The sequence below is a fragment of the Elgaria multicarinata genome, chromosome 20, assembly GCF_023053635.1.
Source record: "Elgaria multicarinata webbii isolate HBS135686 ecotype San Diego chromosome 20, rElgMul1.1.pri, whole genome shotgun sequence".
NCBI lineage: Eukaryota > Metazoa > Chordata > Lepidosauria > Squamata > Anguidae > Elgaria > Elgaria multicarinata.
In genome coordinates this window covers 8,931,011-8,956,501 of record NC_086190.1, presented here as the reverse complement: position 1 = coordinate 8,956,501, position 25,491 = coordinate 8,931,011, and the positions used below count along the sequence as shown (strand labels likewise).

General features: G+C 45.0%; 1 protein-coding gene across 1 annotated transcript in view; it reads left to right on the top strand.

Moving 5' to 3' along the window:
- Window positions 1–3,329: 3,329 nt before the first annotated feature.
- Window positions 3,330–25,491, top strand: part of ARHGEF16 (Rho guanine nucleotide exchange factor 16) — a 36,134-nt gene continuing 13,972 nt past the window's right edge. Inside the window, exons 1-8 of the mRNA XM_063145051.1 lie at window positions 3,330–3,890; window positions 7,724–7,775; window positions 9,205–9,380; window positions 11,004–11,060; window positions 11,623–11,783; window positions 14,913–15,065; window positions 20,565–20,694; window positions 22,385–22,459. Of these exons, the coding sequence (XP_063001121.1) occupies window positions 3,330–3,890; window positions 7,724–7,775; window positions 9,205–9,380; window positions 11,004–11,060; window positions 11,623–11,783; window positions 14,913–15,065; window positions 20,565–20,694; window positions 22,385–22,459 (1,365 nt within the window). The remainder of the gene's footprint in view (window positions 3,891–7,723; window positions 7,776–9,204; window positions 9,381–11,003; window positions 11,061–11,622; window positions 11,784–14,912; window positions 15,066–20,564; window positions 20,695–22,384; window positions 22,460–25,491) is intronic.

Sequence of the window (25,491 nt, the reverse complement as noted above, 5' to 3'; positions counted from 1 at the left end):
ATCAAAGGCCTTTTGGAATTCCAATTAAACAATGTCTACCACATCGCCCATCTACATGTGGATACATTACATGCATAATCCTTCCAACAACACTGCAAGAAAAACCAGTATTATTAACCTGATATCGCAGATGAGCAACTTGAGGATGATAAATTATGTGTTCCCGAAGCCCACCTAGTCAAGTTATGGCAGTGGTGAGGTTTGAATAGGGGACAATATTCAGGTAGGTTAGAGACTAGGGTTCAGTTAAAAATACTTTTAAATTTTCCACCAAAGCAGATGGGTAATACTAGTTTCTTCTTTACGAATGTTTTAAAATCTGGACAAAGGTCACAAGCAGCTCTTTTAATGCACAAACATGCAGAAAGCAGTCTGACCAGTCTGATTAGTTTTCAAAGCTCATGAGAGCCGGAATTGTTCTCCAGTTCTCTATAGCAGGCTGGGATAAAAGGACATCTCTTTAAAAAGTGTCAAGGGCTTCTGTCTATAATCAAATAGAACTATGTACCCAGACACCTTGCACGGACTTCCCAGTTTAAGTATTCGTTTGCCCCCCCCCCACTCAAGAATGTGGTTCAGTGCTTCATTTCTAAAGAAGTTCCTTATCACTCTCTCTCACAGTGAACTCAGGTGGCGAGTGCAAACCTGTTAGGAGACAAAATGGTGCTACTGAGAAAAAAGAGTAAAAAAGTAAACCTAGTCCATCCAAGAAATCTTTGGGGGGGACAACCCTAAAACAGTCCAATAAAAACTGAGTATATTCAACATCTACAAGACTATAGGGGAGGACATGAAAGAGGGCATGGCTAATTGACTGGACCCTGAACAGCAGCACTCCTCACGCAAGATTTTGTTACAGGTCCTACTGGGTTATGATTATTAACTTCTCTGGTAAATGCTCTAATAACCATTTGAGATGTAGGATCACCACCAATTTAGATGGTTTTAAAAGGGGTTGGATAAATTCCTGGAAGAGAAAGTTATCATTAGCTACGAGCCCTGATGGCTATGTGCTAGCTCCAGTATCTGAGGCAGTAAGCTTATATACCCAGTTGCTGGGGAACATGGGCGGGAGGGTGCTGTTGCACCATGTGCTGCTTTGTTGACCCCTGGCCAGCAGCTGTTTGGCCACTGTGTGAACAAAATGCTGGACTAGATGGACCCTTGGTCTGATTCAGCATGGCTCTTCTTATATTTTTAATGCCAGATCATATGCAAGAGCTGTAACAGAGGGGTGGGGGAATATTTTCCCACCAAATCGTAACATCTAATTGAACTGCCGTCATTGTTAAATGTGAGTGAGTGCCATTTTCTGGGGAAGAAAACAATACGCCCAGCCTCTTGACTTCTGCTGGGTGGTAAGACCTTTTAAAATCCTGGTCACTCATTTGCTTTGGCCTTTTTAATATTATTTTTATCTCTGACATGCCTATTTACATGACAAAATATTAAATTGATATCTTTCAAACTATAATAAATAAGAAATTTTAACATTGGTCAGTTCATATTTCCAACATTGGATTTTATCTTTTACATATTAAACTATGTAAAAAATATATTAAGCAATCTTCTATCTTCTATCTTCTTCTATAATGTTCGTTTGTTCCTAATCTAAAATCTCCGAAAGTTCTTCACCGATTGCTTTGAAATTTTGACACAACATTGCATTCAAATATGCGCGTGTTTTTATGTAACTATATTATATATGGGGACAAAAGTGTGTCTTATAATCGAAGAAATAGGGTATATAAAAGCCCAGAGGCCTCCTCCAAGCCACTTATGCAAATAGGAGAGAAGTCATTGTGACATCACCAACCAGTAGGCCAATCCACTGCCTCTGCCTTCTCTCCTATTTCCATGTTCTCTCCTATTTGGCGCCATCTACCTGTAATCCCTACATCAACACCAGCAGATGAAATAAATGCTTGCCTGAAATACTCTACTTTATGGCGACACGTCAAGACGTTAAAATTAACTACAAATATGTGTGTCCAGCTGCAAAACGATCGATCAGCTGAGATATTCTCACGTCAATTGCTGGAAATTGGGAACGGAAAGGTGCCGGTTGATTTGACCTCAGGACGAATTTCATTGCCTCATAACTTCTGCAATTTAGTGGCGTCAAAAGAAGAATTGGTTCAAAAAGTATTTCCCAATATTCAAACCAATTATAAGAATCACGATTGGCTGAGTGAACGAGCTATTCTTGCGGCCAAGAACAAAAACGTATACGAACTTAACAATATTATTCAGTCTAACATTCAAAGCGAGGCAGTCACATACAAGTCCGTCGACACTGTTGTGGAAGCAGATGAAGCGGTTAATTATCCAACAGAATTTTTGAATTCACTCGATCTGCCAGGGATGCCACCGCACATACTGCAATTGAAAATCGGTGTGCCAATTATCATGTTGCGAAATATCAACCACCCAAAACGTTGCAACGGCACACGGCTTGCAGTAAAAAAATTACTAAGCAACGTCATAGAAGCAACAATCTTGACAGGACCTTTCAAAGGTGAAGATGTCCTCATTCCTCGCATTCCTATGATTCCAACGGATATGCCATTTCAATTTAAGAGATTGCAATTCCCAATTCGATTGGCGTTTGCAATCACCATCAACAAAGCTCAGGGCCAATCTTTAGAATTGTGCGGTTTAGATCTAGACACAGATTGCTTCTCACATGGACAATTATATGTTGCGTGTTCTAGAGTCGGCAAACCAGACAATCTCTATATCTACACAGACAATGGAACAACAAAAAATATTGTATATCCACAAGCATTGTGAAATTAAACATATCAGAAACGTCCGCTTTGTCTTTTCTTTCTTTTCCATTTAACCACACTGAGCCACAGCAACACGTGGCCGGGTACAGCTAGTACAAAATAACATCGGAAAAACTTAATACTTTTTCACTTCTCAAATTCCATAGAGAATCAGAACACTTTCCAGTTGCTTTTCTCGGCCTGCGAGGCCGGCTCCATTGGATGGCAAAGTTGAGTGTCTGCTTGGGTCCCACTTTGCTCAGAGTATCCAGAAAGATAATGTCCAACTTTAAGAAAATTCTCAATTTGCATATTTTGCCTGTTCCAGGTTGCGGGGGGGACATTGTTGGCTGATGATGACGATGATGTTTTGCTACCTACCCAGGATTTTGGTTCTGTGGATTTTGAAGATTCAAATTGCTTTGAGCCTACCATGTGAGATAATTTGTTCCTTGTTTCCCATGCTGGGAAGCTGAGTCCCTGATGCCTTCTCTGTCCCTCCCTCCTTCCCTTTCTCTCTCTCTCCCTAGGCTATATAAATCTGCACATGGTGTCATAATGTCCCAACAGCATTCAAACACCTCCATGGGTGATGAGGCTATTCTCCTGCAGCATCAGTTTACCTCGAATTTGCATATCAGTCCCCATGCTGTGTCCCCACATGGAAAGAGCCACTCCCTGGCTGCGATGGACAGTGCAGAGGTTTTGCCTGAGCGCTTGCCAACTCCCACTGGGACAAACCGAATCATTCTCAGCACGGAAAGCTCCGCTGCTCTCAAAGTGGGCACACAACAGCTCATTCCTAAGAGCCTGGCTGAGGGCACCAAATCCAAGCCCCCTTCCCGGCACCAGAGTTTCTCCGGAAGTGTCCTAAGTAAGGAGGGAGCCCGATGCGACCCAAAGCGCATGTCAGCCCCCAGCATTTCTTTTGATGATCTGGACGAGATGGATCTGAGCAGCGGGATGCTGAAACGCAACTTGCGCAATATGTCATACCGGGCTGCGATGAAGGGCATCGGGAATGGTGAGGAACCGGAGCCGTCCAAGACTATCAATAGCCTCAAGCCACTGTATGAAGAAACCAGTGACCAAGGAGCTCATCACTCTGGAAGAAATAAGGTAGGCCTAAAGCAAACCAATTGGGTCTAGTAAAACAACAGAGTAGGCAGGGTGTTGCCAGCTGTGCTCCTTCAAGAAGGATGCAGATAAGCTGAAGGGGATTCAGAGGAGGGCAACCAGGATGATCAGGGGTCTATAAACAAAGCCCTATGAGGAGAAACTGAAAGAACTGGTTATGTTTAGCCTGGAGAAGAGAAGGCTGAGGGGAGACATGGTAGCACTCTTCAAGTCCTTGAAAGGTTGTCACACAGAGGAGGGCCAGGATCTCTTCTTGATCATCCCAAAATGCAGGACATGGAATAGTGGGCTCAAGTTAAGGGAAGCCAGATTCCGGCTGGACATCAGGAATAACAATGGAACCAATTACGTAGGGAGGTCATGGGCCGCTGACATATGTAAACTGCTTGTGATGCTAGGGGAGAGTGTGTTGAGGATAGATCAAAGAGGAGGGGGTTAAGTAAATAGTACCTAATGGGCATGGAAGCAAGGGCTGGTGAAATCTAAATAGCATTAGGGTAAAAATCCTCCTGGGCCCACGAGGGCAGCAGATGCCCCCGCATCCAGCCCTCACAGGCAGACCCACCCAGCACAGGCCCACAACCAACTCCTCTCAAGACTTTGAGAGCACTCAGGCGTGGGTCCGCCCTGATCTGCGCCCTTTGTCCTTTTCCCCTGCTACATTAATGGTGGCGACCATTAATGTAGCAGGGAAAAAATACGCAATTTCCCCAAGGCTGAGGAAATGGCTTATTTTTCTCCCTTTACTCTAATGCCAGCGGAGGGAGAAAATACGCAATTTCCCCACTGATGGGGAAATCGCATCCCCTCCTCCCACACGCGCCACTCAGTGCCTTAAAGGCCCTCTTAGCCTGGAGGGGGAGGCAAAGCGCACTTTCCTGAGCCTCTGGAACATACAGAATTCCCCCAGCGTGCCATTAGTGTGGCTGGGGGAATTTCGCACTTCCCAGAGGCCCCACAAAGTGTGCTTTGCCTCCCCCTTCATGCTTCAATTGGGGCTTTAATGGTGTGGCAGGGGAGGCGATTAGTGTGGCTGAGGGAATTGCACACTTTCTCGAGGCCCTGCAAAGCTTGTGCAGCCTCCTGAGCCCTCGGCAAGCCCAGCTCCTTGGAGCAGGGGACCCCACGAGTTTGCTAAAGCCTACTTCTAAATCGATAAATTGCGTTCAGCCAACCAATCAGATTCAGAAAGTGTGGATTTGCAGACCATGGTTTGTGTTAATTATGGAGAGAGACCATAGTTCAATGAGGGAGGAAGCAGCAACCAGGCACCTCTCCACCATGCCTGGGTCCAGCTCCAGCTGAGAGCCCCCTCCCTCCTGCTGCCCACTGTGTCTGCAGAGGCCACCAGTGAGGGAGGAAGCAGCAGCCAGGCACCTCTCCATCGTGCCTGGGTCCAGCTCCAGCTGAGAGCCCCCTCCCTCCTGCTACCAACTGTCTCTGCAGAGGCCACCAGTGAGGGAGGAAGCAGCAGCCAGGCACCTCTCCACCGTGCCTGGGTCCAGCTCCAGCTAAGAGCCCCCTCCCTCCTGCTGTCAACTGTCACTGCTGAACTTTGCAACTAAGATTGTAGTGCCTGAATTTGCTTTCCTTTTCCCCCTCCTCCTCCTCCTCCCTCCCAGTCCCCTTTCCTTTTGTGTCATGTCTTTTAGATTGTAAGCCTGTGGGCAGGGACTGTCAAGAAATACTTTTGTAAGCCGCCGTGAGAGCCTTTTTTGGCTGAATGGCGGCATAAAAATCCTTAAATAAATAAAAAATAAATAAATGCACATCCTTTGCATGCAACATGCCCTAGGTTCAATCGCTGACATCTCCAGCTAAAAGGATTATGGAGAAGGTGATGGGAAACGTTGCAACATTGGCCCTGGAGTGTTGCTACCCATCAGTAGACTAGATGGAGCAATAAAAGACAGCTTTCTAAATTCCTAACTATAGTTTGACATGCCATCTGATTTGGTGATCCAGAGCTCCAGCTGTTGTTCTCTTGCCTAAGGCTGCTACATCATTAAAAACTGGAGTGCTGAGTGGACACTCCCTGGTTAGAGTTTTTAAGCAGAGGCTGGATGGCTGCTGTAGATTTCTTGCGTTCAGCAGGGATTTGCAACAGATCTGAGGTGCATAAACATTTAGGCCCTGAGAAACATATCTGGGCACAGACGTGTGTGTGCGCACAGGCACACCTAGGTGTGCAAATGTACATCTTCCCAGTGCAGCCCAAATAACTTCATGGGGCCACATCCACTGATGTCATTCAGCCCACAGTGGGCCTAGTGTGAGGGGCAGATCACACCCACACACACCTTTAAAAGGTTCTGCACCCCTGCTTTAAATCGCAAAGGTGTTTAAGGAGCTAGGCTTTAAGGAAAATGCCTTGAATTGCTCTTTTCTCTGATCACTGGTCAGGGATAACGCCAGTCTGGTTTGCTAAAGCTGCAGGCTAGCTGATCAGGCAGTCATTGGATTGTACGTCCCTGGACTCGATCTTTGAGGTCCTTTCTAACTTTACATTTCTATGATTGTTTGCCTGCTTTTAAAGAATCTTAAGACCTCTTTTCCTGTATATGTGGGTGCTTGAACCATGGCTTGTGCTCTAAGCCATGGTTATGGCTTGCATGAGCTATGGTTTTGTGGAATCTTTGAATTGAGCCTTTGACTTCAGAAATGAACCTGCACCATTATGAGCCATGCATGCGTGTTTAAGATGCTAGCTTAGATTTTCCATTAATCTTCTTCTAAACTTCCATCCCCAGCCTAGATCATCTATGATTGAGTGGATGAATGTTGTCGAACTTGCAGCTGGCCTTAATTATCAAGGCCAGGAGAAGGAAAGCAGTGCATTTAAATCAAAGCAGTTTTAAAAAAGTGGGGGATGGGTTGGGTTTGGGATATCCCAGGGAATCAGAGTTAATTGACTTCGCAGATTGATTTGGGATTTTAGCAAAACATTTCCTGGGAGAGTTAGATTGTTTTGGAAAGGGCTGTGGGCAGCACCACCACTGTATGCAAACCCCTCCTGCTCCCTTGAGGCATCAGCTTATTGGGAGGCTTCAAATGACATCAAGAAAATAAGTAAAGAACACAAAAAGACTTCTCTCCACCTTAACAGCATTTTGAAATTCTCTTACGGGCAGAATAAAAATCCCTTACTGAAAATGATTATTGTAGGATGTAAGAAATATGTCCAAATTTAATGCCAATTGTTGTACAAGTCAGCAATAATTTTAAGGTAGTTGGGTCAAAGTTCCCAGGAAGACAAATTAAACCTGAGTCAATCAAGGTCTTTCCATCCCTTAAAAAGAAAAACTAAAACGAGTAAAGAGCAGCAAGTGTGGGGGTCCCAACATGCCCAAGGGGCTACAAGTGGCTCTGGAGAAATACCTTGCTCATGTAACTTACTTTTAGTTTTCAGTTTAGTTTTATTGTTTTTTTAATCCTAGGTCATCGCAATATTTTTTCAGTTTTGAAAAGCAAGCCCAAGAGCCCAAATCTCCTCTTTTGACATTCTGTACAACTGTCACCACATGCTGCATCGATCCCAATGAGAACTCCGACACCGACTCCCATTTTGGTACCAGTACCGATACCAACATCGATGCCAAATGCTTCCGTCTCTGATTCCCTCACTGAAGCTGGAGGTGGGGAGGTTGGCCTGGCAAATTCCATCATTTTAAAAATTGTCTTTGGCAGATTGGGATGATGGGAGATTTAGCTGAACTCTGCATGATGAGGGTTGGTTGATGCTAAGATAGTATGTCTGATGGAGAGTGGCTTTAGCAAACTAAAGTGACCATGTAGTTGTTGATGGCTTTTGACAGAGAACCTTTGGTCGGCGGCGGATGCAGAAGCACAGGGGTTCCTTCAAGGATGGTGAGTATATGGTCCAGGATGCTGGACTTTAGGCACATCCAGACATAATGAGGTAGCCTTCCCTTTGCAAAAGCAAGCACTCTGCACCTGATCAGGACCCTCTGTTCCTTCTGATACTTACTTTAAAAAACTTTTCCCGCAGGTGGAGTTGCACATATATTTAAGGCATTCAACCTGAGGGACCAGAATGTTTGACAACAAAATGTGGCATAGGATCAGGGAACTGCTCACCCATGCCTCTCCCATGTCTGCTGCTAGTAATTGTTCCCCTGCAGTTGGAATAGGGATGAGTCATACGTTAATTCCCAGTAGGAATTTAAAAGTGTAGGACCTGCACAAAATGAAGTTCTCTTGTTCAGTGCCCCAGCCAACCATGCCCTCTTCCAGGATACTCCATTTCATTTCTTCCCCCACACGTTTTATTTTTTTTCTACCGTCTCAAACATTCAGACAGCATTTCATGAGCCTACACAGTCCTCCATGGGATGTTTTGGGGACCCCTAGTCTATTTTTTTCCCTAAAGTTTTTTCTTCTGTATAACTTGGGCTTTGTCCAAGCCTGTTGATATCTCCCTCTTGGGCATGGATCGGCCCATTTTGGATACAGGAGGACACTTGGAAAATAGGGATGTGCTCCGCTTCTAATCGGACCGTAGAAGCAGGAGCGGAGCGGGGGGCTTCGCCTGCCCTTAAGGCGGAGGCGAAGAGGATTGGGGGGCCGGCGGAGCGTGGCGAAGAGGATCGAGGTGAAGGCGGATCCTTTGCCTCGATACGGAGCTCCGCCGGAAAGGTAAGTGGGGTTTACCGGGCCCTGCCGCTGTCGCCCATGCGGCGACGGCGGCAGGGCCAGGTAATCCCCCCCCGCCTCCTCTCCCTTACCTGCCTCCGTCCGCGGTCCGTCAGCGTCTTCAATTGAGCCCGTGGTTCCAGCAGGAAGTCTGGGCCGCTTGCAGCCCAGACTTCCTGGTGGAACCGCGGGCTCAATTGAAGACGGCGACGGACCACGGACGGAGGCAGGTAAGGTCCCCCTCTCCCTTGGTCCCTTACCGGGCTCTGCATGGGCGGCGATGGCGGCAGGGCCCGGTAACCCCCCCTATGGGGGGGGAACGGAGCTCCGATCCGGATCCGGAGCTCCGAGCGGAGCGGAGTGGGCACAGGCGGAGTGGGGGCGGGGCGGAGCGGCCCGATCCGAAAATGGCGGATCTGAAAGTGAAGCTGAGTGGGGGGTCCGTGCACACCCCTATTGGAAAACAAGTTCACTATGGAAACATTAGATTAATATTAGTAACACACCTCCCTGATATGGCACAAAGGCTGGGGGTATGAGGGTTTGGAGAACCAAGCAAGGAAGTGGATGTATAATCTGAAAAAAACTAGATAAGTTTCTCAGGATCTTGGTGTCGTTACTCTGTTTTGATTTTCTTCTCCAGATCCCCGCCTGTATCAAGAGATTCGTGAGAAAGGACTCAACTCTATCAGTCATGAGTCAGATGATGACCTCCTAGAGGTAGAATGCATCCCAGAGGAACCTCCTCCTGCCTCTGACTCAACCATCATGGTGAAAAACTATCGGCCTGTTCACGTCACATGGAGCCAGCTCCCTGAGGTAGGCAGGAGAGGTAGTCAGATGAGACAGGAGGCCATCATGTGGAAGGAACACCTTCAATTTTATTTTGAAGTGTGTTTATCTACTTTTTAAAGAAGTTTAGATGGTTCCGCTCTGCATGGTGGATGCTTATGAAGACTTACATTTGAAGATTACTGCAGTCAGAGTTGTTTGTTCTGGCATAGGATCTCTGGGAAATTTCCCTCGTGCCAAAAAGAGAGCAGTGTGATTGCCAGATAGCTTCCCTGGGCGTGAGTGCTACAGTTGGGGCATCACAGTCTAAAAGGCCCTCCTGGTTGCCACCACGTGGTGGGGTGAATGAGGAGATTATCAGCATCACGGCACATGGGCCTGTTGCTTAGGAGCAGACGTTCCTTCAGATACTTGCAAAAGAAGCAACGGTAACCGTGTTGACCATAAGAAAATTTCTAAAATCCATGTTGCTGTAGTAGCTTTATTAGGCCAACCAAAGGATCACAAAAATAGCGTGCAAGCTTTTAAGATCCCCAGATGTTTTCATCAGGCAAGGTGCTATAAAAGGCAGGGTGGGGGCAGGATGGGGAGAACAGGAAAATGCGACTAGATGCAGCAAGTTCCAAGTGCAGACGCTAACCTTATGCAGATGTCCTTGAGGCCCAGTGTTGGGCAAAAGGCAGGATACAAATAAATATAATACTAATGTCTGCCTGCTTCTGTACATTTACCCAGCTTCGCTCTCAATGCGCGATCTCAAAAGGTGCTTTCAAAAGCTTGGGCAATATTTTTGTGATCTTTTGGTTGGCCTAATGAAGGCCAATCAAAATGGGACTTATGCCCCATGCCACAGGGTGATTTATAGGTACACATTGAATTGAGCTCAGAAATGGATCAGGAGCCTGCTGTCTGCTTTGCCATTTCTTTGGTCAATGTTTCTCTAACTGTCTCCCTGCCCTTCCCAATGTGTGGTTCAGAAGTTACCTTCAATAGCCGTAACCGTATGGTTTAGCTAGGATGATGTGACACGAAGGAGTGTTTGCCTCCAATGCTCACCTTCCTTCGGTTATGTGGCCTGTTCCTGTCCGTCCTTCCTCTCTTTTCCTTTTGTAGTTGAAGCCTCTACAACCAATAATAAAAATTGGCAGTTCCACCTCACCAGCAAACTGAAATGGATTGATAACATTTGCTTAAATGCAACGCTGTGTTTTGCTTTAGCCAGGGCCATCATAAAAAATCCTATGGAGATAATCCAGTGCAGGGCTATCCGATGCAGGGCGCCCAGAGACGGAGGCGATCCTCACCACCATGCTTTGGCCACCCTCCATTTTTGGCTAGATAGGTGATTTTGCCAGTGTAGCTGGGAAGCTTTGGGGGCAGGGAGAGGGGGAGGCCACACAGTACATAAAGCAGCTTCTATGGTCTCCTCCCGTACCTGCCTCCGGACTGCCCCCTCCATACTCGGTTTATGAGCATGGAGACCTAGCTGGCATGGCGAGAGCTGCACTGGCTAGAGAGGGCAAGGGAGGGGGTGGGGAACATGGTTTCTGGGAACCGAAAAATCTGATGGCCCTCTACCCTCTGGTTGGCTGTTCTTGAAGAAACACCTGCTTCTTGTTAAGGACAATAATATAACGTAGTTTTCCACAGGTACAGGAAGCAGGCATCCTGGAGCTGATATTCCCAGAAGAACGCAAGAGGCAAGAGGTAAGAGAGTCAACAAGGACCAAACAAGGATCCCACTTGGGATAGTAGAGGTTTGTTCTTGCTAATGCTAAAAAAATGGGAAGGGTGGCATGCTTTTAGTGCTTCTTCCTGACGTAGGAATTCTCCTAAAAAGAGAATCTCTTTTTCAGGCCCTGTAAAGTTTTAGTTTTATCTATCAATAACCATGTAGTTATCTGCTGTTTTTTTTTACTAATTAGTTGTAGAATCATAAAGCTGGAAGAGACTTCAAAGGGCCTTCTTCTCCCAATGCAGGAAAACTGCTGCTACAGTAGGGTTAGGTAACCTGCTACTCTTCAGACGTTTTGGGTATAACTCCCATCATCCCTCACCATTGCCCATTTTGGCTGGGGATACTGAGAGTTGTAATCCCAAACATCTGGATGACATCAGATTGTCTACGTTTGTCCTTGTCAAATGATTGCTTTTATTCAAGCAAAAGACAGGTCCCCCAACTGTTGAACAGCCCATATCATTAGCAAACAAGGTAGTCCCCACTCATGTTCACCTCCTTCCCTCCTCTCTCCCCCAAATCTTTACACAGGCCATTTTTGAGATCATCACATCTGAGTATTCCTATATGCATAGTCTGGAGATCCTGGTGGACCACTTCTTGAAATCTGAGAGGCTGAAGGAGACCATGACTCAAACAGATCATCACCACCTTTTCTCCAACATCAGGGATATCCTGGCTGTTAGCAAGAGGTAAATCTCAAGGGGCAGAGAGCTTTAGGCAGCTTTCTGAGAGCTTGTGTGGTGTATCTGTTAGAGCAGGGGTAGGCAACTCTGCATCTGGTCAATGTCTGGATGAGGCCCTCTGATGGTCTTCCATGTTAGTTTCCTGGGAGGAAATAAATTCATACAGGTCGCAGAATCCCACTCTCTTTGCACAGGTTGATTTATTTTGGAGCACCCTTTTTTTAGCACTTAGAATACTCATTGCCTGGGTAAATGCCCCAGCCTTGTAAATGCATTTTGAAAGTGTAGTATGTCTGCACCTCCACCCTGTGAGGTAGGACAGGCTGATGTTGTGCAGACTTCTACTGTTACTTTCTACTGTTAGTTTTACCCTACCCTGTGCCTGCTTACCCTACCCTGTACCTGTTGGCATTCTCTTCCCCTCCTTATTGTTTTACTATGATTTTATTAGATTGTAAGCCTATGCGGCAGGGTCTTGCTATTTACTGTTTTACTCTGTACAGCACCATGTACATTGATGGTGCTATAGAAATAAATAAATAATAATAATAATAATAATAATAATAATAATAATAAGAAGAAGAAGAAGAAGAAGAAGAAGAAGATATCCTTTTGCCTATGTTTCTCAGAGATAATACTTGTAACTATCATGAAATATTAATATTCAACAACTCATAACCTAGACATATCGGAATCCAGCTTCATGCTTTTATATATGGAGAAGGAATGACGCCCTGTTTAAGAGCCTATTTAATAACCACGTTAACATATTTGCCAAGCAGTCTAACGCATGGGTAGGTCAGCTTCCATGCTAGAGAAGAGAATCAAATCAACTCCAGTTTCCAATCCAATATGCTTATTAAAGCATGAAACAAAGAGAAATTCAAAGGAGGTAGTTGTTTTGAAAAATAAAATGAAACCTCAAACTATCTCACTAAACTTTAACTTTGGTAACTCACCAAAACAGTGGGTGGTGGGAGGGTCTACCTGCGGCTCCCTGGCATAACGTATTTTATTTATTTATTTATTTAAGGATTTTTATGCCGCCATTCAGCCAAAAAAGGCTCTCACGGCGGCTTACAAAAGTATTTCTTGACAGTCCCTGCCCACAGGCTTACAATCTAAAAGACATGACACAAAAGGAAAGGGGATTGGGAGGGAGGAGGAGGAGGGGGAAAAGGAAAGCAAATTCAGGCACTACAATCTTAGTTGGAAAGTTCAGCAGTTACAGTTGACAGCAGGAGGGAGGGGGCTCTCAGCTGGAGCTGGACCCAGGCACGGTGGAGAGGAGCCTGGCTGCTGCTTCCTCCCTCACTGGTGGCCTCTGCAGAGACAGTTGGTGGCAGGAGGGAGGGGGCTCTGAGCTGGAGCTGGACCCAGGCACGGTGGAGAGGTGCCTGGCTGCTGCTTCCTCCCTCACTGGTGGCCTCTGCAAAGACAGTTGGTGGCAGGAGGGAGGGGGCTCTCAGCTGGAGCTGGACCCAGGCACGATGGAGAGGTGCCTGGCTGCTGCTTCCTCCCTCACTGGTGGCCTCTGCAAAGACAGTTGACAGCAGGAGGGAGGGGGCTCTCAGCTGGAGCTGGACCCAGGCACGATGGAGAGGTGCCTGGCTGCTGCTTCCTCCCTCACTGGTGGCCTCTGCCTTTTTGCTATCAGTGCAAGGACAGATGAAAAATTCCACAATACAATTTGATGGGGTTGTGCAGCTCCCAAGAGGGGTGGTAGATTCATACTGCCCAATCAATAGCCTGGGAGGACCTGGTCATACATACTCCAGGTTATCCCTACATTACCTATCTAACATAAGCTGAATCAGCCTAGAATCTGTAGAGAGGTAAATTTAGGGGTCTATAAATGGTGGGGGGGGGCAGTTTGGTTCATCCCAGGGATCTTATCAGCATGGTGATCAGTCTGCTGGCCCCACCCGCACTTATCCTGATTTCTAGGAGCTGATGTGTTTATGGATGTAAGCGAGTAGGCTCTATAGAAGTGGGATTATGAGAACATAATAAGTGCCACGCTGGATCAGATCAAGGGTCCATCTAGTCCAGCACTCTGTTCACACAGTGTTTGAAGACCAAGGGTAGGGGAAATTGGTCTATTACCTGAATGGGGGCTTTTGATCATGGAAATTCCATACTCTGGAATTCTGACCCCTGCTTTGTTAAGTACATCTGGGGCAGCTCAGGATTTCATGGCCTCCATGACAACCATGGGACTGTCGCAACATGCCATCGCCCAACGCATGTAGCAGGGCATGCTCTTGACCTGTTTTTCACAACTGGGCGTGGAGCTGGTGATCTGAAAGTGGGGGACCTCAGATCAGTCCCTTTGTCATGGTCAGATCACTGAGGTTTAGACTTACAGTGGCTTTTCCCCTCTGTAAGGGTGGGGGGGACCTATTAAGATGGTCCGCCCTCAAAGACTAATGGATCTGGATGGTTTCCAAAGTGCTCTGGGGAGTTTTCCGGCTGATAGGGCTGGTGCTTCTGTCAAAACCCTAGTTGATCTGTGGACCTGGGTGGTTGACACGATTGCTCCTGAGCGCCCTCTCCTGAGTAGAGTTTGTACGGCTCCGAGGTGTACCCCAGAGCTGAGAGTGATGAAACAAAATAGGAGACCGTTTGAGGGCAGATGGAGGCAAACTCCTAGTGGATGCAACCAAACACTGGTATGTGCTCTCCATGACAACCATGTAAGGTATATTCAGGGGCAGTGAGAGACGCAAACAATCCCATAAAAGCAGTTGAACAGCATAAAACGCAAGCAGGCACAGCAGATAAAATCCATTGTAAAATTAGGGTCTACCATATTGAAAATTATGTGCCCAATGAGGCAAATGCTTTTTGGAACAGGAAACTTTCAAACAGTTGGTGGAAACCATCAAGGTGGTGGTGAGGTATATATCAATATCATGGGGTAAAATATTCCATAATCTGCTTCACTGCACTGATATGTTCTTTGTGCTGAATTTCAGCATTTAATGTATCATCTCTCACTGCTGTCTGTGGCAAATGCATAAGTTCTCAATAAGCATGCGTAAACACTTAGTAAACATTGCTGGGTTTCAAAAATAGCTTCCTGATGAAACTACCATTTGTTTCCCATCCTCCTCCGTTTGTTTGTGTCTCTAGCTTTTTTGAGGACCTGGAAAAGCGGCATCAGGAGCATGTCTTGATCCCGGACATCAGTGATATTGTGGAAGCTCACGCAAGCAACCATTTTAACCCATACATTATCTATTGTTCCAATGAGGTCTACCAGCAGAGGACCCTTCAGAAGCTGTTGTGAGTGACTGCAGCCCTCCCCTCACATATCAAGAGATTCTTAATGGGGTTTAATTTTGAGCCCCATGCTTCTGTGATAGCTGGTATCAGGAAGGGGCTAAATCCCAACCTGGAGATTGGGAAATCATCAGTTTGAACTCACTGTGGCTGTTAGCACCACACGATAGTCCACCATGGGGTATTTAACCCATATTGGGGCTGTTCGCATGTGCAAGGTGCATTTTGAATATGCAATCCCCGCTTGGGGGTTGTCACGTCTTGTGAACCCAGTGGGTATGGGTTATATGAAGGTTAAACAACTCTCACATCACCCTGAAACAGGCCATGGATTATGCAAGGGTTGTTTAACCCTCACATAACCCACGCCAGGTTCACATGACATGACAACCCCCAAGTGGGGGTTGCATATGCAGCCTGGTTTCTGCAGGCACCATGGCTTGAACCATGTAATGGCACAATAAAGATGATAACACTCAACCACAAAAATTCACTTAGAAATGTAAAATAGACGCAATATATTAGAGAGAGAGAGATAGTTTGTAATCAATCTACAGAACAACTTCTCATAGCTGGTACATATTCTTAAATCCCTTTAAAACAAATTCACCAGTGCAAAACCTCCACAACAACAATTAATAAAGGAAAACAGAAACAGAAAAAAAGTCCAATGTTACCAGCACTTGAAGTTCACAGTAGCATTTTATGTTTTTACAAACTGCCTAAGAGCAATTTTTTTAAAATAAATAGTTCAGAAGTATATCACTCATGCACAAGGGACAGGTGCATAGATGACATTCATAAGGTGTCTATCAAACATTTGTAATGAAGCATCTAATAAATAGGGCATCTATTAAACATTCATTATAAGACATCCAATAATTTCATAAGGTGTCTAATAAATAATTTCATAATAAGGCATTAATAAAACAGTTGTCCGGTACATATCCTGTTTCAAAAAATCTTCGTCAGTTGGATGCTGTAAACGATACAAAAATACCTCTCTCAGCATTGGTAACCAGTCACATGAGTTGTCATATACGACATCCAATACAGAAAATCAGAATATATTGGCCTCACCAACTTGTTCATAAAGGGAGCCGTGGCTGTACATTTAGGGTGGTACCCTCCAGTATTGTCTATGGAAGAACATAGTAAAACTTGTAGTTATAATTATAAAATATCCCAAACCTAAATTGGTTATACAAAACTGTACAAAAGACTATCATGGCTTACTACCATATCATTTTCACGTTTCAAACCGCCAGATAATGCTCTCAACTACTTGAAGAGCATCATCAATATTATGATTTTCAGTTTTTAGTTATTGACAGGATCTTTCCCCTTTAGTATAACCATCGTAATTTGAACAAAGAGCTTCTTCAAAAGGAAGCTGAGTGGATTCATCGACTTAATTGTGTTCAGCCTCTTGGACTTCACGCCAGCCTAGATCTCACAGCTTTCCTCCCTTAGAGGTGATTTATTAGCCAATTAAGATACTTTACCTACACTTTATAAGAACCGGGAGCTTTTGAAACCTCTTCAAGTAGTTGAGAGCATTATCTGGCGGTTTGAAACGTGAAAATGATATGGTGGTAAGCCTTGATAGTCTTTTGTACAGTTTTGTATAACCAATTTAGGTTTGGGATATTTTATAATTATAACTACAAGTTTTACTATGTTCTTCCGTAGACAGTATTGGAGGGTTCCACCCTTAAATGTACAGCCACGGCTCCCTTTATGAACAAGTTGGTGAGGCCAATATATTCTGATTTTTTGTATTGGATGTCGTATATGACAACTCATGTGACTGGTTACCAATGCTGAGAGAGGTATTTTTGTATCGTTTACAGCGTCCAACTGATGAAGATTTTTTGAAACAGGATATGTACCGGACAACTGTTTTATTAGACACCTTATTATGAAATTATTGGATGTCTTATCATGAATGTTTAATAGATGCCCTATTTATTAGATGCTTCATGACGAATGTTTGATAGACACCTTATGAATGTCATCTATACACCTGTCTCTTGTGCATGAGTGATATACTTCTGAACCATTTATTTTTAAAAAATTGCTCTTAGGCAGTTTTGTAAAAACGTAAAATGCTACTGTGAACTTCAGTGCTGGTAACATTGGACATATTTTTCTGTTTCGGTTTTTCTTTATTAATTGTTATTGTGGAGGTTTTGCACTGGTGAATTTGTTTTAAAGGGATTTAAGAATATGTACCAGCTATGAGAAGTTGTTCTGTAGATTGATTACAAACTGTATATATGTTGCATATATCACTTATATCTCTAATATATTGTGTCTATTTTACATTTCTAAGTGATTTTTGTGGTTGAGTGTTATCACCCTTATTGTGCCTGTTATTTTCAACCACAGCCTTTATCTTGGACCATGTCATGTCATCTGAACCTGCTCACAAGATGACTTAGCCCATCTGTTCTCTTTCAGTTTCAATTCCTCCTTTGATTTATTTGCAGGGTTGTTGTTGTTATTATTATTATTATTATTATTATTATTATTATTTATATAGCACCATCAATGTACATGGTGCTGTACAAAGTAAAACAGTAAATAGCGAGACCCTGCCGCATAGGCTTACATTCTAATAAAACCATGATAAAACAATAAGGAGGGGAAGAGAAAGCAAACAGGCACAGGGTAGGGTAAACAGGCACTGGGTAGGGTAAAACTAACAGTATAGAGTCAGAACAAAATCAAGTTTTAAAAGCTTTAGGAAAATGAAAAGTTTTTAGCTGAGCTTTAAAAGCTGCGGTTGAACTTGTAGTTCTCAAGTGTTCTGGAAGAGCGTTCCAGGCGTAAGGGGCAGCAGAAGAGAATGGATGAAGCCGAGCAAGGGAAGTAGAGACCCTTGGGCAGGCGAGAAACATGGCATCAGAGGAGCGAAGAGCACGAGCGGGGCAATAGTGTGAGATGAGAGAGGAGAGATAGGAAGAGATTGTTGTGAGGGTTATGGCTAGATAATGCATATGAAGTGCTTTGAACACTTGAAATCACTATACAAATGTTAAGATTTATTTATTTATTGTATTTCTCTACCACCCAATAGCTGAAGCTCTCTATTGGTAGTATTATTGCTATTCTCCTCTGTGTGTACACCATGACACAGCATTGGACCAAAGAAAATTCATCTGAGAGCATGTGTAAATTACATTTCTGTCACCACTGTCCAGACTCTCACCTCTGGCACAAGTGGAGGAATATTTTTTGCTCCTATAGGAACCTTGCTTGTTTTGTGGAAACATTTTTGCAAAGCAAGCAGGGCTGGTCAGTTGAGCACCGGCTGTTTGGTGCACGTGTTTCCTTCCCCCTGGAGACAGAAAGAAGCACTTGTGCCAAACGACTAGTGCTCAGTTGGCTGCATTGGGAACGGGAGGAGGAGAAGAGAGTGTCACTCTGCTTTCCTCCCACTGACTCTGCTATCATGGCAATGGTCATGACGGTGAGACCACTGCCGAAACAGTTGTTTTATGTGTCTACTTTAGACATTAATGTAAAATGACAAGGGTCCGTCCTTGCCGCCACCACAGTAGCAGGAATGGGAGGGGGAAACACCTCCCTTCTCTCAGTGCTGTCTCTGCTACTGTGGCGGTGGTGAAGAGGATAGCTCAGTCATCTTTTTTTTAAAAAAAAAAAATCTATTTTTATTGATTTTCAAGTAAGGACAAATTCAATAAACACACAGAGTAAAAGAAAACACTCAACAACAATATAAATGTTCCCACAGCACCACTATAGAAAAGCATGGGTGTTCATTCCTTCAATAAGCACTTGGTACAGAAAAAGATGCAGGTTAGGTTAGAACCTCTGACCAAAAGGATTCCTGAGTCATTGGGGGTCTAGGTTCGCCAGGATTCACATTAATAAATGTGAAAAAGTCCAACCAGTTTTTCACAAATGTGTCTGATGTTATTTCTCCTCTGCTATGTTGTGTCAACTTATCATTTAAAGCTAGTTTCCAGATCTTATCAAACCAGCGTTGATGGTCAAAAGGTCTGTCGCTTTTCCAGAATTGGGCAATTTCCCACCTGGCTGCAACCAGCAAATGGGTAACCAGAGATTTGGGAATAATGTTTTTATTGGCATTCCTAAAAGTAGAAAGTATTGCCAGTGCTGGGTCAGTTTCTACTTCAACATGAATAATGTTTGTAATGGTTTGGAAAACTCTTGACCAAAAAGTTTTGACCTGTTGACATTCCCCCCAAAGATGAATATAAGTGCCAGGAACTGAGCAACCACGCCAACAGAGCGGGGATATATTACCACTAATATGGTACAGTCTAACAGGGGTGATATACCACCTGTGAGTGATTTTCAGAGTGAGCTTGAAGAGGACAGGTCAGTCATCTTACGTAAGTGGCAGACACGGAAAATGACTGGGGTCTGTGCTTGTTGCTGCCAGTGCCCACCACCACCTCAGTAGCAGGGATGGAGGAGGGGGTAGGTGCTTCCTTCCCCTCCTCACCTGCCTGCTATGGGAGCAGCAGCGGTGGGGACTGATGGCTCAGCTAGGGAGCGGGTGCTCGGGTGCTTGCCCGACATGGCATAGGCTGATTTGGGTAAATATAGGTGCCCGTGAACTCGTGTCTGGGGGCCAAGCAGGCAATTCCTTGCTGAGCCTTGAGCTCCAATCAGACACTCACACGATCTCTCAGTGCAACCTGCCTGATGCCTAGCTCTGAGGACTTTTGTGAACTGTCCAGAGACCTTTGTTTATTGGGCAGTATAGAAATGAAATGAAAACCCCTTAGCAGTAGGCGTTGCACAAAGGGGATCTCTGGGAAGTCCCACAAGCTGCTTCCCTGTTGCGACAAATACCGCAACATAATAGCCGTTGTTGCAGCTCTCCAAAAAGCCCACGCAGCCCAGATGTCGTGCTCTGAGGGGTCCTTCCCCTCAGAGTGCAGCATTTGCAAATTCCAGGGCCATTTCACCCAGAATGCATTGCTTTAAGGAAGGACTCTGTGAAGTGAGGCATAGAGGGGAGGCAGGCAGTAGCTGCACAAAGGAGGAGGAGAGGGCAGCTGCTAGAGGAAGAAGGCAGCAGCCACTGCTGACAGAGATGGTGGCAGCATACCTGGAGAGAGGCTGGCATATTGCCAGATGTCTCACATCGGGGCAAAGCCCTGTTCCATGTCTCCACACCACCCCCCTGAGATTCTTGTGATATAGGGCAGGATGCAAATACCTTAATAAATAAAATAAATACCAGATGTCTTGAGACATCCTGATGTGGAACAGTCTCCAAAGATGATGTAAGGTAGGAGGGAGCAACTTTCCGCCTGCAAAGGTTTGAGCACTCTCTGCAGGCCCCACCCACTCCACTCCCTAACCTTGCATGTCTAGTGTACAAAAATGCATGTGTGAACCAGATCGGAAAGTACCTAGGATGGGGGGTTGGGACAGGGCAGAGGGCATTCAGATTGTTCATACAAAAAACGTAAAGAACTTTTATCTGATCTGTCGCAGAGCTGTGAATCCTGCCTTTAAGGAGACCCTGAAACACATTGAACAGAAACCAGAATGTGGTAGCCTTCCTTTGATCTCCTTCCTCATTCTCCCTATGCAGAGGGTGACACGCCTGCCTCTCCTGATGGATGTGAGTTAAAGCAGGGAGAGCAGCACTTGCTAGTCAGTTGTTTGGGGAAATCCTGCCAAATTGCTTGTCAGGGTAAATATGGGAGCTCTTTGTCCTGATATTCAAACTATATAAATGATGCATTAGGCCCTGGTGCTGTTTATGCTTTTGCCCACTTATTCATTATTTATTTATTTATTACATTTCTATACCGCCCAATAGCCGGAGCTCTCTGGGCGGTTCACAGAAATTAAAACCATTCATAATATAAAACAACAGTATAAAACCATAATATAAAATACAATAAAAAAGCTCAACCAGATAAAAACAGCAGCAATGCAAAATTACAAATTTAAAACACCATGTTAAAAAAATGTTGGGAGAATAAAAAGGTCTTCACCTGGTGTCTAAAAGCACATAATGTAGGTGCCAAGCGAACCTCCTTAGGGAGCTTATTCCACAGCCGGGGTGCCACAGCAGAGAAGACCCTCCTCCTGGTAGCCACCTGCCTCACTTCCTTTGGCAGGGGCTCGCGGAGAAGGACCCCTGATGATGACCTTAGGGTCCAGGCAGGTACATATGGGGGGCGGCGTTCCTTCAGATAACCTGGCCCCAAGCCGTCTAGGGCTTTAAATGTTAATACCAGCACTTTGAATCGGGCCCGGACCTGGACTGGCAGCCAATGAAGCTGGAAAAGGACTGGCGTAATGTGGTCTCGTCGGCCACATCGTTTGGCACCAGGTTCCCTGCCCCTTTGCTTATCTGCCACATTAATTCAGCTCATAATAAAGCATTAGATATTGCCATCCTTTATAGCTAACTGGAATGTTTAGTATCCTGTAAATCTAATCTAGTACATTCTAATTAAGGTTCTTCCTTCTTAATTTGCTACTAGCAGCTATGTTTGTGCAAAGATCAGTTTGTGAAAATATTTGGCACTGCAGTGTGAGCAAAAGTTATCTTGTAACGTGGGGAAAAAACACCTTGCCTTAGGTCTTGCTTTAATCTAGCAGTTGCAGTATGACAAAAGTACTTGGAAAATTAACTTGGAAAATAGCTGTCTTGCAAAGTGATTGACTTTTCTTCTAGGGCCAGCTTGGCTCTTGAAATGCCAGTCCTGTACTCTTATATGATGCGCATTTATCTGAATTGTCTGATTTATAATCTTTGCATGCTTTATTCTGATTTTGCTAGGCATAATGAGGAAGCAAGGAGCATAAAAAATGTAGAATGGTGAAGGGACCTAGTCCTGACCCTCTGCTCAATACAGGATCTGCAATGCAGGGTGCAGCTATAGTATCCCTGAGAGATGGTAGCCCCACCTCACCAGAGAAGGAAAGCCCAACACCTGACGCAGTCAATTCCACTTTTGAACATCTATTTCAATTGGTCCTTATAGGAATTGGTTTCCAGATCCTCTAACCATCCTGCTCACTTTCCTCTGGAATTGCTCCAGTTTGTCAATCTATTTATTAAAATGCAGCTTCTATGTTGTGCCCAGAACTCCAGATGCAACCTAACGATAAAGAGTAGAAAGTTGTTTAAAAAATACAAAAGAAAACTAAGAAATGTAGGAAGCTGGACACTGCCTCTCCCATTTTCCCTGCAGTACCATTTCTATGCAGAATTGCAGTGCATAACCCAGCCCTGTTTTATAGGTTTTGTCAGCCTGTAGTTTTAAAAAGTGGTGTGATTGTCCTTCCCATTTCAGACTGTTTGCCAAAAAACCCAGATGCATACCCCAACTTATGAAGCTACCACCCAAGCTCTGAAGGCAATGAGTAAGGTAAGAGACTTGTTCCCACAAAGCCCAGAAATGACAGATATTTGTAACTGAGGCTTTAGTTGACTGATTTGGTTGAACTGATTAGTCTAGTTCACTGGGGGAAGAACACTATTTTTCCCCAGTGTGTTAGTGTCGTAGGGAAAGAAAGACTGAATTGCACTTAACGGGAGCTTGTGGTTTTCTTTAAGTGGCTCTGTACAATCCCACACATTTGGAACTGTGCATGTGCAGGCTAACGGCATGGCCAGTACCCATTTCTGGGGATCAGATAAACTACAAAAAGAAAAGCAATTATTAAAAGTTCTGGTTGACTATTTCCTGTTAGACAGCTGGCTTGTGAAATTAGCTTTATATTCCATTGATGGAAGCAAAATTACAATTTATTTCAAACATTTTTTGGCTGCCTTTCAGGGCAGAAGCACTCACAAGGCAGCTTACAACAATAAAATACATAAAAGCAGTTTAAAACGTTAAAAGCAATAAAAACATACAATAAAATAGCAGGTAACAAAAAAATCATCAAGAAACAATGGCAATAGCAGCAAAACAGAAGATCACAGTAAAATAAAACATTTTTAAGGCCTTCTTAAAAGCCTGCAACGATGGTGCATGGCGGACCTCCGATGAGAGTTTGTTCCGAAGGTGTGGGGCCACTGCAGAGAAGGCCGTCTCCCGTGTGGACACACACATAATTTCTCTCACAGGTGGGCAAATGAGAAGGTCCCCTCTTTATGATCTTAAAGTGCGGGCAGGCTGATATGGGTGAAGGCGGTCCTTCAAGTAACTTGGTCCCAAAATGTTTAGGACTTTAAAGGTCAAAACTAGTTCTTTGAAATGGGCTCAGAAACACACCAGTAACCAGTGCAGCTGGTGCAGTATAGGCCTCACCCTCACCAATACTTGAGCGGTCACATTCTGCATCAGCTGAAGTTCCTGAATCATCTTCAAAGGCAGCCCCATGTACAGCCCATTATAGTAGTCCAGCCTGGACATGACTAATGCATGGATAACTGAGGCAAGGTCCATCCTCTCCGGAAAGGGGGCCACAGCTGGCATTCCAGCCAAAGCTGGTAGAATCCCACCTGGACTTCCTCAGCTCAGAGTCGCGTAGCACTCCCAGACTGCATACTTTGTCTTTTAAGGGGAGTGCAACCCAATCTAAGACCAGATGTAAACCTCCACCCCAAACCTACAATAACTCTGCCTTGTATGGATTATATTTCAGCTTGTTCACCCTCATCCATCCCAAAACAGCCTCCAGATACTGGTTCAAGTGTTCCATAGCCTCCCTGGGATGTGCAGATGAAAACGAGAGGTAGAGCTGAGTATCATCCACATAGTTTTTTTTATTTATTTATTTATTTATTACATTTTTATACCGCCCAATAGCCGAAGCTCTCTGGGCGGTTCACAAAAATTAAAATCATCATAAAACAACCAACAAGTTAAAAATACAAATACAAAATACAATATAAAAAGCACAACCAGGATAAAACCACGCAGCAAAATTGATATAAGGTTAAAATACAGAGTTAAAACAGTATAATTTAAATTTAAGTTAAAATTAAGTGTTAAAATACTGAGTGAATAAAAAGGTCTTCAGCTGGCGACGAAAGGAGTACAGTGTAGGCGCCAGGCGGACCTCTCTGGGGAGCTCATTCCACAACCGGGGTGCCACAGCGGAGAAAGCCCTCCTCCTAGTAGCCACCTGCCTCACTTCCTTTGGCAGGGGCTCACGGAGAAGGGCCCCTGTAGATGATCTTAAGGTCCGGGTAGGTACATATGGGAGGAGGCGTTCCTTCAAATAACCTGGCCCCAAACCGTTTAGGGCTTTAAATGTCAATACCAGCACTTTGAATCGGGCCCGGACCTGGACTGGCAGCCAATGAAGTTGTAAAAGGACTGGCGTAATGTGATCTCGCCAGCCAGTCCCTGTTAGTAAACGGGCTGCCCTGTTTTGTACCAGCTGAAGCTTCCGGACCGTTTTCAAAGGCAGCCCCACGTATAACGCATTGCAGTAATCCAAACGAGAGGTTATCAGAGCATGGATAACTGTAGCTAGGCTATCACTGTCCAGATAAGGGCGCAGTTGGTATATCAGCCTAAGCTGATAAAAGGTGCTCTTTGCCACTGAGTTCACCTGTGCCTCAAGTGACAGTTCTGGATCGAAGAGCACCCCCAAACTACGGACCCGATCCTTTAGGGAGAGTGCAACCCCGTCCAGGACAGGGCAAACATCACCTCGCCGGACAAATGAACCACCCGCTAACAGTACCTCCGTCTTGTCTGGATTGAGTCTCAGTTTGTTAGCCCTCATCCAGTCCATTACCGTGCCCAGGCACTGGTTCAGAACAGTCACTGCCTCACCTGGGTTTGATGAAAAGGAAAGGTAGAGCTGGGTGTCATCCGCATATTGATGACACCTCAGTCCACATCTCCGGATAACCTCCCCCAGCGGCTTCATGTATATGTTAAACAGCATAGGGGATAAAATAGAGCCCTGCGGAACCCCATGGCTTAGGAGCCACGGCACAGAGCAATAATCCCCCAGCACCACCTTCTGGAATCGGCCATCCAAGTAGGAGCGGAACCACTGCAACGCAGTACCTCCAACTCCCAGCTCAGACAACCTATCCAGAAGGATACCATGGTCGATGGTATCGAAGGCCGCTGAGAGGTCTAGGAGAACCAACAGGGTCGCACTCCCCCTGTCTCTCTCCCGACAGAGGTCATCCCACAGGGCGACCAAGGCAGTTTCCGTTCCAAAACCAGGCCTGAAACCCGATTGAAATGGATCTAGATAATCCGTTTCATTCAAGAGTGCCTGGAGTTGTCCTGCAACCACCCGCTCAAGCACCTTGCCCAGGAAAGGGATATTAGCCACCGGCCTGTAGTTGTTAACATCTTCCGGGTCCAGATTAGGCTTCTTCAGGAGTGGTCTAATTACCGCCTCTTTTAAAGAGGCCGGCACCACTCCCTCTCTCAAGGAGGCATTTACAACCTCCTGGACCCAGCCGGCGATCCCCTCCTTA